At 38.3% G+C, this 17376-nt stretch overlaps 1 protein-coding gene across 1 annotated transcript; it reads left to right on the top strand.

Annotated features, from left to right (window-relative positions):
• The first annotated feature begins 379 nt into the window (after nucleotides 1–379).
• On the top strand, nucleotides 380–16569 carry LOC100567015 (serpin B10). The gene is made up of 8 exons (XM_016996345.2): nucleotides 380–422; nucleotides 4001–4177; nucleotides 5393–5437; nucleotides 6634–6771; nucleotides 9697–9814; nucleotides 11545–11687; nucleotides 13570–13737; nucleotides 14987–16569. The coding sequence occupies exons 2-8, from the start codon at nucleotides 4010–4012 to the stop codon at nucleotides 15389–15391; spliced, it is 1185 nt and encodes a 394-aa protein (XP_016851834.2). The 5' UTR covers nucleotides 380–422; nucleotides 4001–4009; the 3' UTR covers nucleotides 15392–16569.
• The last annotated feature ends 807 nt before the right edge of the window (nucleotides 16570–17376 follow it).

Raw genomic sequence — 17376 nt, 5'->3', positions numbered from 1 at the left:
ACTGCAATTTACAATGACATCCCTATTCAAGTTCCTTTTATTTCACATTTACAATTATATATTTAAAAGTTCAGTTTGATTCCAATGCTGGCTTTTCAATATCCACAGTTGATCTAACAGATAGTAACGCCTTAATAATATGGGAGTCTTTCACGACTATTTACCACATTTAACACGCAGTCCAAACTATCAGAATAAATGCTCTTGTAATAATATTCACATATATTTTAGTATTTATAGTTTTAGATAGTATTATCCAGCTAAACTTGAACTTGCCAGCAGACAGGTGGGGGTGAACATGATGTTTATCTGACTGGTGTAATTAAGGGGAAGTAAGGGTTGCTTTACATTTCTGCAAAATGATTGCTTCACAAACAAATGCAAACCAGTCTGAGGAAGCACATAAATTGGAGCAGCTCCAGGTATTGTAAAGTGCCAATGTCAATTATGAACTATTACATGTTCAATGTCAGATATGAATTGCTATTATTTCTTTTATAGGTTGGTGTTTTGTTTTTGTTTTTTGCAGTCTCTTTAGTAGAATAAACAGTTTCTGATGGCAGATTTTTCTTGCTATTCTTCTAAAGCAGTGGTTCTCTGTTCTAAAGGAAGAACAAGAATATGAAAGGATGAATTAATAATTTGAAGGAACAACTGAATTCTAAATGGTTTCAAAGTGCAACTCCAGCATCCCTCAAAAATTAACAGGATTAAATTAACAAAAGATTGCCTGTTTAATTAATTAAAGTCTTCAAAAATAGGATGTAAGAATAGTTGAACTTCAGATTTTAGAATTGTTGGTCCGGCAGTTCTCACTATAGGTTGAGTTTCCCTTAACTAGAAGTTTGAAATGCTTTTTTTTAAAAAAAAAAAAAAAGATTTTTTTTAACCCCCATTCACATATCCAGTATGTGCCAATGGCAACGGGCAGTGCACAGATCAATCCAATTGACTGCTGACTGTATCCAGGCCAGAGATAATGAGAATAGCTCGTAGTCACTGAGGATTTTCTCCTTCCTTCCAAGCTACTTTTCTAAAAGAGGTTTTTTTTCGTGTCAGGAGCAACCGGAGTTGCTTCTGGAGTGAGAGAATTGGCCGTCTGCAAGGACGTTGCCCAGGGGACGCCTGGATGTTTTGATGTTTTTACCATCCTTGTGGGAGGCTTCTCTCATGTCCCCGCATGGAGTTGGAGCTGATAGAGGGAGCTCATCCGCACTCTCCCCAGGTGGGATTCGAACCTGGCAGCCTTCAGGTCAGCAACCCAACCTTCAAGTCACAAGGCTTTTATCCCCTAGGCCACGGGAGACTCCATATTAAAAGGGTGGAAAGTGCTGACAGCCGGAGAAGCACCAGGAGTATCTGCTTTTTACAGAGGTCTTGTTTGAGCAGAGTCATTCCTTCTGTTCTTTCCACTTCTTGAAGGTAAAACTCAATAGGCACTAAATGTGTGACTAGCCCCCTTTCCCTACATGCCTTCTTCATTATATCTTTGGAAATACATGTGTCCCAAGATCTGGATATTATTTTTTTTTAAAAAAAATCTGCTCCTAAGTATTTCAGGTAAGGGAAATACTCCACCTGCATTGATTATGATGGCTAAGATTTTTTGGAGTTTCAATTCAACACTATTTAGAAGGTCTAACAATGCTAGCATCTATAAAGAAACAGAAAGATTTGTTGTATTGATTGGAGATATGTCAATATTAAGATTGTGGACAAGTAGAGCACACCGTCTACTAACATAAAATCAGGCTAGCCCCAAATGAGTCAGTCCTACCTATTTCACAGAATTGTTGATTTTAGTTTCTTCCATTGACCATCTTGCACTGCCAATATTGGGCACCAGCTGCCTTTGATCATTTGTGTATCAATGTTTAAGATATTGTTATGCTGTATGTCATTCTACACAAAAGATTTAGTTATAAAACTCACATGTAATAAATAAAGCTATGAGAGAGCCACAGTGCTTCTGAAGCTTTACAAGTTATGAACAAGTGAGGAAAAAGGGCATATTTTCTCATAACTTCAAAACCGTTTCGAAGATGTGGAATTGCTCCCTCAGCTGGAGATATGGTGTAATGGTCTGAACGTTGGATTCGGACTCTGTGAAATCAGAGCCTTGGAAACCCACTAAGACAGTGTTTCTCAACCTGGGGGTGACATGGGGGGTCATGAGGGGGGTGTCAGAGGGGTCTCCAAAGACCATCAGAAAACACACATCTGATGGTCTTAGGGACCCCTTTGGCAGAGAATGCTGAAGATATCCCCACCTGTCCTTTTTTTCAAGGTCTATTTTCCCCCAAACTCCACCAGTGTTGACATTTGGGAATATCGAGTATTCATGCCAGGTTTGGTCCAGATCCATCATTGTTTGAGCCCACAGTGCTCTCTGGATGTAGGTGAACTACAACTCCAAAATTCAAGGTCAATGCCCATCAAAACCTTCCAGTATTTTCTGATGGTCATGGAAATTCTGTGTGCCAAGATTGGTTCAATTCCATCATTGGTGGAGTTCAGAATGCTCTTTGATTGTAGGTGCTATAAATCCCAGCAACTACAACTCCCAAATGACAAAACCAACCCTCCCCACGACCCCCCCCCCCAGTATTCAAATTTGGGCGTGCTGGGTATTTGTGCCAAATTTGGTCTAATGAATGAAAATACATCCTGCATTTCAGATATTTAGGAACCCCAATGGCGAAGTGTGTTAAAGCACTGAGCTGCTGAACTTGCAGACTGAAAGGTCCCAGGTTCAAATCCTGGGAGCCGAGTGAACGCTCGCTGTTGCTCCAGCTTCTGCCAACCTAGCAGTCCGAAAACATGCAAATGTGAGTAGATTAATAGGTACCACTCCGGTGGGAAGGTATCGGCACTCCATGCAGTCATGCCGGCCACATGACCTTGGAGGTGTCTACGGACAACGCCGGCTCTTTGGCTTAGAAATAGAGATGAGCACCATCCCCCAGAGTCAGACATGACTGGACTTAACGTCAGGGGAAACCTTTACCTTTTATCAGGTATTTACATTACAGTAGCAAAATTACAATTATGAAGTAGCAATGAAAATAATTTTATGGCTGGGGCTCATCACAACATGAACTGATTTAAGGGGTTGTGGCATTAGGAAGGTTGAGAACCACTGCACTAAGAGATCTTGCACAAGTTACACTGTCTCAACCTTTGAGGAAGGCAATACTAAACCTGCTCTGATGAAACATTGCCCTAGGATATGGTCAGCAAAAGCCAGAGTTGACATGAAGGCACATAAAAACAACGGAAGTCAAGTTAATAGTTGTACAAAGGCTTAGGGATCATTTTGGACAATTCTCAGCAGAATGAGGCAAGGTCTAAAGAAGAATTTTCCAAACATGTCATATTGGCAACACACTTTTAGACATACATCATTTCATGAAACAAAACCATAATTCAGTTTTACTAGCAAACCGGAAGTTAAACCAACCTCTTATAAGAAATAAAGACGCGTACATAAGTTGTAATGACGAAATGTATGGGGACACAACATATCTCATGAAAACTTTTCATTTATATATTTAAAAATATATGATGTGTAAGCTAATAGCATACATTTCCAATATTTTCGTCATTTATGAGTAACAATATGTTACTAAAACTAACATCAATAATGTTACTAATACTTGCTCAATTTCACATAGGCTCAGAGGTTTCTCATTACATTCACATGACTCACCAACACACTGCAGCCGATCGCTGCAGGTCTAAAAGTATCAGATACTGGAACAGCCATTCCTGTGAAGCCGCCCTGTTCAGTAACCTCCGGCAAGATATTGCTTTATTTTTAGGTTGTGGATAACCCGTTTACTTTAATGGCAACTGAGAAAACTTCAAAGGCAAGATTATCAGGGAGTTAACCAGTTCAATTCATCAGGTTTGCCTTCCCATTAATGTGCATAGGTTTAGAGAAAGAAAAATGACACCCTTCATTCCCCATGTTATTATTTCTTTGTTATATTTGTCATAGGTTTCAGCAATGGACACCCTTGCAACATCCAATGGCAACTTCACCTTGGATCTTTTCAAAAAATTGAATCAATCATCCCAAGGCAAAAACCTTTTCTTTTCACCCTGGAGTATTGTATCTTCTCTGGCCATGGTCTTTATGGGAGCAAGAAACAACACTGCCACCCAAATGGCTGAAGTAGGTTCTTCTATTGGGCATGGTTTAGTGTTTGACCTTTTTTATGACACTATAGTAGAGTCTCGCTTATCCAACATAAATAGGCCAGCAGAACGTTGGATGAGTGAAAAAGTTGGATAATAAGGCGGGATTAAGGAAAAGCCTATTAAACGTCAAATTACATTATGATTTTACAAATTAAGCACCAAAACATCATGTTTTACAACAAATAGACAGAAAAAGCAGTTCAATACATGGTAACATTATGTAGTAATTACTGTATTTATGAATTTAGCACCAAAACATTGCAATATATTGAAGAGATTGACTACAAAAACATTGACTACTAAAAGACTGCAATGGATAATACAGAACATTGGATGAGCAAAGGTTGGATAAACGAGCCTCTACTGTATACACGATGGACAAAGAGTTCTGTCTTTCACATAATTTAAAGATTTAATACAACACTGTACTAATCCAATGGTTTTTAGCCTTGAGTCCACAGATGTTGTAGGACTTCAACCTTATTCTATATAGGGAAGTAGTAGTTTGACAACATCTCAGGATTCACTAACTGGATATTGTTCTGTTGGCTGCTTTCACATAAGAGAAAATAACATATCATATAGATGATGGTCAAGAATATTGAAAATCCTTTGATGCTGATATCACCAGCCAATTATGAACCAGACAAAGGAAACATAAATATAGAAGGTAGTGAAACACGCTTTGTGCAGTTTCAGGATTGAAGATATTTTCAGAAATATACTGGGTAACAAAGCTGATCATTATTTTGAATACTGATTTGGTATTTTTAAAATGCTATTTCACTTAAAGCAGTGGTTCTCAACCTGTGGGTCCCCAGATGTTTTGGCCTTCAACTCTCAGAAATCCTAACAGCTGGTAAATTGGCTGGGATTTCTGGGAGTTGTAGGCCAAAACACCTGGGGACCCACAGGTTGAGAACCACTGACTTAAAGAAGAAATTATTCTGTTCTGAAATATAGCTTTGCATAGTAGATCAAAGATCTTAGTAAAGGATGGATTTTAGCAGTTTCATCTTCGCTGTTGCCATAGTAGGTATGACTGTACTGTAAGTATTACAGCTATGAAATGTATCTTATTTTGTATAGTTTCATTTTGATTAATATTATATGCCATATACCCAGTACTACTCTGTTTCTCTATAATGTAATCAATTTTGCAATTTTTGTCTTTACAACTCTATTACAGGTGCTTTATTTCATTATGGCAAAAGGAACTGAACGTTCTTCAGAGGTAATATCATACCATCATAGGGGAAAGGTGGAAAACAGAAATAGCAATTTTGCATATAGTTATGAAGAATTAATATTGCCTTGTAAAATGGCTGGATTGACCAACTACAGTCAAACCTCAGAAATATCAGTGTTTCAAACATACTAAAGCCCCCCCCCCCCAAAAAAAAGGAAAATGAAAGATGGAAGCTAGCTAATTCAAGATACTGTTGAAGGTTGTATATATAAATAAATAGAAGCTTTACCACAGTTTCTGAATCAAGATAAACCCTGCAGTATAATAAAGTGTCACTCAGGCTTGTGTAACAAGTAACAGTAACTTTACTGCAGTTCAAAAGATCAAAGAGGGCAACAATATATACAGCAGTCTCTCTGAATTGACACAGAGAACAGAGGAAATAAACAATCCATTTAAACAGTCTTTAAATATGCTTCATTTGCCTTATAAATAATCAGGCTTCGGAGAGTTGGCAGCCATTTCCTTTCTGACCATTTCCAGTCAGCACTCTCTGAGGTGAAAGTGGCAGTTAAAACAGTTTGTCTCAGCAGCAAGCTAGAGACAGCAGCCAATCAGAAATCTGGCTCCTGGCTGGCTCAGCCAATCAGCTGTCGACACATGCCTTTCCAGTCAACACATTATATCATAATACCTCCTCACAGATACCACCCTTTCTCCAAACCTTGTCCTTTTGGTAGAGCTTGTATCTCCTTCAACCATCCTTTTTGAGTAGGGTAACTGAGAACAAGTTGGTAGAGGCACAGTTCTCCATTTAAGAGGCATTAAAATTTAGATATAGTAATCTTCTCATATAGCTTTCCATTCCAACTCCAGTTTAAAGAAAGTGGAGCAGAGGTCTTGACACAATTTAGCATGTGCACTGTGCACTAAGCAAGCATATGGTTCATCTGATCACAGTACTCTTTATATTCCCCTGGAGAATATAAATATAAACATTAAAAATAATATAAACATTAAAAATTGTTTCAATTAATACAAAATTAGTATATGTCAATATTATGCACGTATCTCATCCACTCTTTTTGATAAATGTCTCTTTTTTTTAGTGATGCTTAAGTGCCACTCCACATTCCAGGTTTTAGTCTTAACATTTTGCTTAACTGTACTCATTTTCAAAATTGCTTGTGTGTATTCAAATGCAACTGAGATTTTGATAGGCAATGGTGTCTCTCTGAAAGGAACCAGATCTCAGTGAAGGTGAAACCATTCATAGTCTGTTCAAGGAACTGATCTCTGAAATCAACCAACCCAAGAGGACTTACGTGCTTAAAACTGCCAACCGACTATATGCAGAAAAGACTTTCCCATTTGTTGATGTAAGTATAGTACTATTTACATTTAACAGAAACCTCTAAATTGGAATTACTTTAATATAGAGAATGACCCAACCAAGATTCAAGATTCCTTGAGGTATGACAGTGAACTTTTGGACTGAGATGCTGATGATTACAGAGTTTCATTCAACCTTCTTGTTCAACAAGGACTGCAGAGATGGGATTGTTGAGAGTAGACCCATCAATATCCTCTAGGAATTCAGAGTTGCCAGTTCATCCAAGAGATTTCTGGGCCAAAATATGAGGCCCCTTCTACACTGCCACATAATCCAGATTATCAAAGCAATTATATGATTCTACACTTTGAACTCAATTGTATGATTCTACACTGCCAGATAAACCAGTTCAAAGCAGATAATCTGAATTTTATATTGCAGTGTAGAAGGGGTCTCAGATCTTAAGATAGCCACTGGTGCCATCTTTAAATAATTTTCCTTAATCATCAACCAGAGATGCAATGTAGTGGTGTGAGTGTTGGAGAGTGAATCTATAATGTAGAGTTAATGCATTTTGATATTACGTTAGCTGCCTTGGCTCGATGCTATGGAATAATGGGAGTTGTAGTTTTATAAAGCCTTTAGCTTTCTCTGCTAAAGGATGCTAGTACTTCACCAAACTTCAACTCCTATATGGAAATTTGAACAGAAATTTTGACTATTATATTCTTGGAAGCCCCGGTGGCGAAGTGCGTTAAAGCACTGAGCTGGAGACTGAAAGGTGCCAGGTTCAAACCCCGGGAGCGGCGTGAACGGCCGCTGTTAGCTCCAGCTCCTGCCAACCTAGCAGTTCGAAAACATGCCAATGTGAGTAGATCAATAGGTACTGCTCCGGTGGGAAGGTAATAGCGCTCCATACAGTCATGCCGGCCACATGACCTTGGAGGTGTCTACGGACAACGCCGGCTCTTCGGCTTAAAAATGGAGATGAGCACCAACCCCCAGAGTCAGACATGACTGGACGTAACGTCAGGGGAAACCTTTACCTTTACCTATTCTTGGAAGAAGGTATTTTTTTCTTATTTTCTTAAGAAGCGGGGTATTGAATAATTCATCTCATCATTTAGCTTTCAGCCAGAAGGTGGATGAAAATCAGAGTGAAGGGTGAGCTCTGGCATCACAGTAACTAGGAGGGAAGGAGGAAAACAATTAAGAAAATAAAAAGTTCACACAACTGTGGGAAAGTCATTGCAAGTTACAGCAACAAATGAATAAATCCTTGCAAATTGGAGCTTTATTAGCTGAGCTGGAAATTTGGAAACAGGCATTCTTCTCTGTCCCCATGTGAGGAGATTCAGTGCCTGCCTTAAGAGTAGTTCAGAGGTGAAAGTCATGTCATTATCCAAGTACAGTAGAGTCTCACTTATCCAAGCCTCGCTTATCCAAGCCTCTGGATAATCCAAGCCATTTTTGTAGTCAATGTTTTCAATATATCGTGATATTTTGGTGCTAAATTCGTAAATACAGTAATTACAACATAACATTACTGTGTATTGAATTACTTTTTCTGTCAAATTTGTTGTATAACATGATGTTTTGGTGCTTAATTTGTAAAATCATAACCTAATTTGATGTTTAATAGGCTTTTCCTTAATCACTCCTTATTATCCAAGATATTTGCTTATCCAAGCTTCTGTCGGCCCATTTAGCTTGGATAAGTGAGACTCTACTGTATTGGTGAACTTCAGTCATAGCAGGTGTAACCAATATAGTAAATGGTAGGGCATGCTTGAAGTTGTAGTTCTACATTATCTGGAGAGCCATGGTTGATTATTTTCACTTCTTTCTATAGAATATATTTCTCTGCAGTAGCTTTGCTCTTGTTTCTTCTCGTTGTTCAGTCACTCAGTGTAATTATAACATTAGGAAATGGGGGAAGAATAGCTTGAACATGATAGAATTATTCAGTAATCCTGCTAGAAAGTGTGGATGTTACATGTGTGTGAGAAAGAGAAAGAGTGTGTGAGAGAGATTACTGTATATATTCATGTACTACTATAAGACAACTATGTGTATAAGGAGCTGTGGTGGTGCAATGGGTTAAGCCCTTGTGCCGGCTGAACTGCTGACCTGAAGGTCAACGGTTCGAATCTGCAAGATGGGGTGAGTTCCCGTCTGTCAGCCCCAGCTTCCCATGTGGGGACATGAGAGAAGCCTCCCACAGGATGGTAACACATCTGGACATCCCCTGAGCAACGTCTTTGTAGGCGGCCAATTTTCTCACACCATTATATTCTCAATTCGCTTCTGACACGATAAAAAATAAACTTTATGTATTAGCCAAGGGCAGGCTTTGCGTCCAAAATTATGGATTTTGATAACATGTGGATAAATTGAAGGTCATTCCATGGAGCCTATGGTGGCACAGTGGATTAAAGCATTGTGACTTGAAGGTTGGGTTGCTGACCTGAAGGCTGACAGGTTCGAATCCCACCTGGGGAGAGTGCGGATGAGCTCCCTCTATCAGCTCCAGCTCCATGCGGGGACATGAGAGAAGCCTCCCACAAAACATCAAAACATCCAGGCATCCCCTGGGCAACGTCCTTGCAGACGGCCAATTCTCTCACTCCAGAAGCAACTCAAGTTGCTCCTGACATGAAAAAAAAACAATGGAAAGGAATGCATTCAAAAAGGCCAGAAATGGAACCATGGTGGAGGGAGTAGAGTGAACTGTGTTTTTTTTTCATGTTGTCCTGGGATGGACTAAGGTCTCACCTTTTGCAAGTTTATTCAAAGAAGGGGATGGTTCTTTTTTTTTTAAGTGAATGTTTAGTACCCATTCTCAACTACAGTAAGATCCACATTGATCCATAGATAAGTTGATACAATATTTTGGGTTAATTTTTTGACAAAAGTTTCTAGACTTATACATGAGTATAAGGAGAAAATAATTTGCATTTATACATTCCAGGAATATCTGCAACTTGTTAAGAAATATTACCATGCAGAGCCGCAATCTGTTGACTTTTTGCGTGCTGCTGAACAAGTCAGAGGCCAGATCAATTCTTGGGTGGAACGACAAACTGACAGTAAGTTAATTAATTAATTCATGATATCTGAGCTTCTCCTAAAAACACTTTAGAAGTCATGTGAAGCCTGTAGTTCTCATATGTTTTATTTTTTATGAAGCACTTAACAAACTTTGCTTAGTTATGAAACAATACACATTCATAAAATATTTTTGTTATATTTTCCTTAATTGCCAGACATAGTTTTCAAAACAAGACATCATTGTCAAAACAAGACATCATTGTCAAAACACAGCCCCCAAGCCAGGTCATTGAAAATGAGGGTCTATTTTGGTTTCTAGAAGCGGCTAATTTTTAAATATCGGGGCAAGCGATTCTAAAATCACTTGGGGAACCCGTATCAAAATTGCCCCCATAAGCCTCTAGGGCAGTGGTTCTCAACCTGTGGGTCCCTAGGTGTTTTGGCCTTCAACTCCCAGAAATCCCAGCCAGTTTACCTTATATTTTGAATCTGTGGTGTTTGTAGCTCCTGGATTTCAAAGACTGAAAACTGAATTTGTTAGAATCCTTTTGCCAATATAGTCTGAAATCTTTCCTGAGTTTTCTCAAATATATTTTCATTATCCACATGTTAGAATATCTTTGTTTTTCCTTACCACAAATTTCCAATACAGTAAAAATGCATATCTTAGTTGCCTTGAGAACACAGGTAGGTCAGACTAGACTAGAAAGTAGACAACGGGTGCATCTATAGTGGTTTTGAACCTATGGGTTCCCATGTGTTTTGGTCTACAACTCCCAGAAATGCCAGGCAGTTTACCAGCTGTTAGGATTTCTGGGAGTTGAAGGCCAAAACATCTGGGGACCCACAGGTTAAGAACCACTGCTTTAGGGGAAACACGGATCCATTATCAGTTACAATATGACCCCTGTATCCATGCAGGATACATTCCAAGACCTCTATATACATACTGTATGTGAAAATGCGGATAATATCAAACCCTATTTTTAAGTTTATTTGGGCTAGAAACATACCATAGAGTCACACAGGAAGATCTAAAGATGGTTACAAACTCTTCCAAGTGAAACATTTTTTTGAGTGGGGGAGGGGGGAGGATAACAAGAACTGTGGATATTGGACTTTACCGCTCTGCCACCACAATTATACAATCACCAAGAGTGGCTACTTACCTGCATGAACTCCCTCATTATCATCTTCATGCAACGGTGCCAATTCATAAATTCTTGATATGTGGATACATTCATATTTCCATATACCATTTTAATCCCATCTTCTTGGATTTCTGTTGCTCTGTAATTTTGAATTAAATTTAAAAAACCATTTTGCAATTATAAATATGGTTAAATTTTAAAATGCCAAATACTACTAATAATAAAAATAACCATCTTGGAAAAAGATGGGGGCAAGAGGAGTGGAAGAGGAGGAGAATCCTGCTCCCTGATTGTATACTAATGCTTTATGTCAGGCCGCTTAGAGTCCTCCTTGGGGAGATAAAGTGGGATATCAATATAATAATAATAATAATAATAATAATAATAATAATAATGCCTGATTTTTGAGGAGGGGTGACAATGTAGTAATTTCTCATGTTACTTATTCTGTAATGAGTAAGGTTGATTTGTTAATTTTTCATGTTACTTTTGCAAGTATGAGATGAAGAACTTAGATGGGACAATGATCTGACTCAGTAGAAAGCTATTTTTCAAAATGCTACATGGTTTGGAGATATCAATACTTATACTATCCTTTTCTTTGAAAAAAAAAAAAGACAAAATCAAGAATCTGTTGCCTGATGGTGCTGTTGATTCTCAGACAGCATTAGTCCTAGTAAATGCCATTTACTTCAAAGGAATGTGGGACAAACAATTTCAAAAAGAAAATACTACAGAGAAGTCTTTCAGACTCAGTAAGGTAAGCATCTGTAAATAAAAAATTAAGTATGTCATTCTACGACATGGGGAAATTTTACTGGCGTTGATTTATTATAATATTACTTGTAACCCTGAGCATAGTCTACAAAGAAGGCTTGCTAAAGCACTTAATTCATATAGTAAAACATAATTCATATAGCAAAAAATCCAGATTATATGGTTTGAACTGGATTATATGGCAGTGTAGAGTTTGTACACAGATGACATACAACTTCATCACTCCTTTCCACCCAATGCTAAGGAGGCTGTTCAATGCTTGGCGGCTGTGACTATTTGGATGAGGGCAAAAAATTGAAATTCAATCCAGACAAAACAGTTGCGCCCATACCTTGTTTTCTTGAGGCTCTTATTGTGGAGCTTTATCAAAAGTATTGTAATATTATTGTAAATTAATGTCCAGAAGATACAGAAACTCCAAGAAAGGAAAGAGTGTGATCACTAGAATGTGTTTGCTATCAAAACAACCACTAGTTCAATTAACTGCTCAGATGTTATCCATGCTAACACTGACCTGTCTCATTTTAAACATAAAATCATTAGAATTGTAGAGTTGAAGGGGCTTCATGGGCCATCGAGTCCAATATCATGCTCAGTGCAGATAAAATATCCCCACCAGGAAGCTTTTTGAAGGCTATTCTATCTCTTTTTCAGTCTTGATTTGCAATGGGATTCCTTGCCAAGGAGGCTTATGCATGGAAGCACACAGTTCTCTTTAGGTGAAAGGAAACAGAAGCAAAATAGGTGTTGAGTAGTTCTGCCTTTTCCTTGTGAACAAACCCATTCCTCTTTTCAGTCCCAGTTGGTATAGTTTTAGCTTTCCATATAATGTTCTTGCAAGCTTAGACTCTCAGTCAACAAGCCATGGGGATTCATATAGTTTGTGTTTGTCTGAGAGTTCGTATTAAAAAATAGACCTAAGTAATGCTATACCCCATACTATACGTACCACAAACTCTGTATTGACTTGATATTAATACTGAAATAAAGCAATTAAATGCAAATAAAAACAATGTAACATAATTTTATTGAATTATATATGTATTTTAATTTTTCTTCAGTTTTTTGCCTGTTGCTTGAGAATTCTGGTTGAGTGAGTTCTGGATAACTAACAAAACTCTGCTGCTTGCGTCCTCAACCAGCCGGTCACCCCTTCCCGCAGCTGCGCATCGTCATTGGAAACAAGTGGTAGTCGCTCGGTGTAAGGCCCAGACTGCATGGCAGATGAGGAAACAACTCCCACCCAAAAGACTCCAGAACTCACGTGTGGGGCCGGGCGTCCCCATGAAACAGCAAAATCCCCGCACTCAACTTTCCTCCACGCTAGTCGATGCACAGCTGCAGGAAGGGGTGACCGGCTGGTTGAGGACACAAGCGGCAGAGTTTTGTGGGGAAGGAGTTGCCAAGCTCATTCATTGCTATGATAAGTACCTAGATTTGAATGGCAACTATGTTGAGAAGTTGTATTTGGGTGTGGCTTTCAACTGCATATGGTAAATGTTTTCTCCTATACTTTGTTCATTTTTAATACCAAAACATAATCTACTTTCTGGATAACCCTCGTATAATAGAAACGACCCTTTCGTGACTTTACATCAGGGAAATGAAGCTCTTTCTTGTTCTCGCTCATATTCTAGTATTTTGGAAAGAGAAATACAAATCAACTTGTTACTGATCTGGATCTTGGAGTTCAGTTCCCATCACTTCTCACCATTATCTGTGCTACGATGGATGGGAATTGCAGTCCAATGACCCCAGAAGGTCTACATGTCACACACCTCTGTTGAAACCTGTGGTTTGCCAAGCCTGAAAAGTGGTTAATTTATGTAGAAAAACTACTAACATGCATTTAAAAAAAATTACAGATCCAGTCAAAGCCTGTGCAAATGATGTTTCTAAAGGACAAACTTCCAGCTTTCTACATTGAAACTCTGAAAGTTTATGTTCTTGAGCTCCCTTATGTTAGCAAGGAACTCAGCATGATCATCCTGCTGCCAGAAGACATCACAGATGAGTCTACTGGATTAGAACTGGTAAAGCATTTATTTTCAGATTTCAGAGGACTTGGCTAGCATATATGGAATCAGATGCAGATAGAAGAAAGGTGTTTTAGTTTTTCCACTGACTCAGAGAAGGCTTAGGAATTCAATAAATTATAGGCTTGTATAACTCCTTCCTGTTTCCTATAGTGCAACTGTGGAGTCAAGATTCCCCCTTCAGGAGAGATAAAGCAGGGTATAAATATACTACTACTACTACTACTACTACTACTAATAATAATAATAACAATACTTGGAAAGTGTCCGACATGTGATCCAATACAAAAGCCAGCACAGTGATCTTGTTTGCTGTGTACTAATCTTGTTGTGTATCAAATAATAACAATAACAATAATACATCACACAGTCCTAAATGCCTGGGAAGTGTTTGACTTTTTTATGATACGAAATCTAGCATATACATCTCGTTTGCTGTGTCATACTGTGTTTTTGTGTCAGTATAATAATAATAATAATAATAATAATAATAATAATAATAATAATAATTCCCATTATGGTAAGTGGGGCGACTGCTTGGTTTGTGTATTTTCAAGACATGTCTATTTAAATCAGTGATTCCCAACCTGATTTAGTTGGGAACCACTGATTTAGATGTAAAGAGCCATTAGGTTAAGTAACTGAGTCGTGGGTCAGTGTATATACTTAGGGAATGCAAAATGTGACCTAATAGATCTTGTACTGCAACTCCCAGCTATCCTCACTGTTAGCTTGCTCTGATAGGAATTGTAGTCCACCATCATCTAGAAACCCTCAAGTTGTCCACCTCTGATGAACACAGTATTTTAGATAATCTATAGCCTAAATTATGTCACTCTCAACTCAAACAAGCCCATTCAAATTTACATAAATATTGAATTGTCGAGTGACCATTGGTTTTATTGGTCTACTGTAGTTGAGGCCAAGAATAGGATTGTTCTCTAGAAAGGTAAAGAAGTGGTTATCTTTTGTGTTCTTGCATCTTCATGTTTAAAAATTTACAATGTACATGGCCACAGTTTGAATTGAATATCTACAGATCCTCTTCTCCCAGTCCATTCACATCATACAATTATAGCACTGTGATTGCACGTTAACAGTTGTGGCAATACACTATGAGATTTTTACATTAGCAGTTTTGGGAGGAGCATCTAAAACCGCCAGTTGAAGTAGTCCTATAATAGTGTAGTATGAAAGGACCAGTTCCAGTTTTGCTGTCTTAACCGTTTCTCTAATCTTACCATAGTTGGAGAAAGAATTAACATACGAGAGATTATCGATATGGACGAGTCCAGACATGATGGAGAACATAGAAGTGGAACTCCACCTGCCCAGATTCAAACTGGAAGAGAGATATGACCTCAAGTCTACCCTAAGCAGCATGGGGATGAAAGATGCCTTCAGCCAAGGCCAAGCCAATCTCTCAGGAATCTCAAGCAAAAATGACTTGTTTTTGTCAGAGGTGTTTCACAAGTCCTTTGTGGAAGTGAATGAAGAGGGCACGGAGGCAGCAGCTGCCACCGGAGCTGTGGTTGTAATAAGGTCATCAATGCGGCCTGTAAAAATCAACGCAGACCATCCTTTTCTCTTCTTCATCAGACATAACAATACCAAAAACATCCTTTTCTTTGGCAGATTCTGTTCTCCATAGAATACTTTGTAGCTTCTAGGTTGCGCTAAAAGGCTGAAATTTGAAGTGCACTCACTAGGTGGGATGTTCTGCTGACCTTAGCAGGATTGTGCTGGAACAAAAATGCTTAGGAATAAGATGCAAATATCATATTATAATATTATAAATGCTGATTTTTAAAAAACAGCAATGCATATAAGCATTTCTACCTGATCTCTGAAAAATATCTATGCTAACCAATTCTGTTTGTCAGAGGGTCTTGTTTTGTAAAATGAAAAAAGAGACACATCCTGTTTTTTTCAAGACCCCTGTCAGTGTTCCCTCAATCGTGTCCCTTTCTCTTTACTTTTGCTTCTTCTCTTGTAGCCTTTTTGTCCAAGCTCTTTTAGAGCATCTATTTTGCATGGGCCAGTTTTCCATGTATTGCATGCCTGCCTTTCATACAATCATAGAGTGCATTGCAACTTCCTATATGGTTTGGGGCTTAAGAATATACTGCTATGGCTCAACGTAGAGAATATGGAAAACTGAAACTCACGTAGGTCCAAATCCCATTGTTAGCTTCAACTAGAATAGAACCATTAAATCAACTGAAATGACTTAAGTGCTGACTTACCAAGCTCCCATTGATTCAGTGCAATTTACAATTTAGTTGCAACTTACAATTAAGATTTGAGCTACAATGTCCCACCTAGTTCTCAAAATACTCTAAAATAGTTAATCAAAACATAAGGGGTGAGATTAGATCGCCTTGAAGTCTCTTCCAGTCTATAATTTTATAACATAAAAGGATGTGTAATTAAAGATAAAAGTCAGTGACATTTATATTATTCTCCAACGGCATGAACACTTTTGTACTTTACTGTTTCTGATCATTTTTTCTGTTCTTTTTTAAAGCAGACTATACATGCATAGAAAAGTTTTAGATGCTATGTGATAACATTTAATTTTTAAACATAGAAAAGTTGGGTTGGCCCTGGTTTGGTGCTGCAATGGCACATGTAGTACTGTATTTGAAAATGAATGTTTAGCCATTTCTTGTGAATGTTGTTTGAAAATTGTTACTCTTTATTATACTCACATGGCATTTTATATCTTGTATTTTGATAGAATAAATGTAGGAGAATGTCTAGCTACATGTCTTGAAAATTTTAGTAAACACGGATGTATAAATAATACAAGATCAGTTGGCACTGTCACTCGAAATGCATTTTGATTCATTAGCTTTACGCTGGATGTCATTGATGATTATCTATTTTTTTTTAAGTTGAGAAGCTCTGTTCTGAAAACAGCTTTTGTAAAAGTGATGTATTTCTCTTCTTTGAGTCACTTAGAAGTACAGTGCAGGATACACCATGACATTTTGTTCTTTAGGTCTTTAACCATTTCTCCAAATGTGTCTCTACTGATATGTACCATAATTGTCACCTTTTTGTCTACCACACCCTTCCACTAAGATTTTTGTGAAACTACACATATATAAGTGAAATATGAGGATATTTATAAAACCAAATATTAAAGTGACTATACTGCAAGGCTGAGGAACTTGATCCTCCAAAATTGATGAATTGCCACTTGCATGATCCCTCATGCAAAGAGTCCCCAGTGGCACAGCGGATTAAACTGCTGAGCTGTTGAACTTGCTGACCGAAAGGTCAGCAGTTCAAACTCGGGGAGGGGGTGAGCTCCCGCTGTTAACCCCAGCTTCTGCCAACCTAGCATGCAAATGTGAATAGATCAATAGATACCGCTCCGGCGGGAAGATAATGGTGCTCTATGCAGTTATGCTGGCCACATGACCTTGGAGGTGTCTACGGACAACACTGGCTCTTCGGCTTAGAAATTGAGATGAGCACCAACTCCCAAACACGACTGGACTTAATGCCAAGTGGAAATCTTTGCCTTTCCCTCATCCCTCATTGGCCAAGCTGCTGAGGCTCAATATCAACAGAAATGGTTCTCCTGCTTTATTGTTGAATTTTTTCCTGTCCTCTGAACAAATTATT

Source organism: Anolis carolinensis, chromosome 4 (assembly GCF_035594765.1).
Source record: "Anolis carolinensis isolate JA03-04 chromosome 4, rAnoCar3.1.pri, whole genome shotgun sequence".
NCBI classification, from domain to species: domain Eukaryota; kingdom Metazoa; phylum Chordata; class Lepidosauria; order Squamata; family Dactyloidae; genus Anolis; species Anolis carolinensis.
The sequence above is the reverse complement of the archived record's forward strand: the minus strand, read 5'-3'. Positions and strand labels throughout refer to the sequence as shown.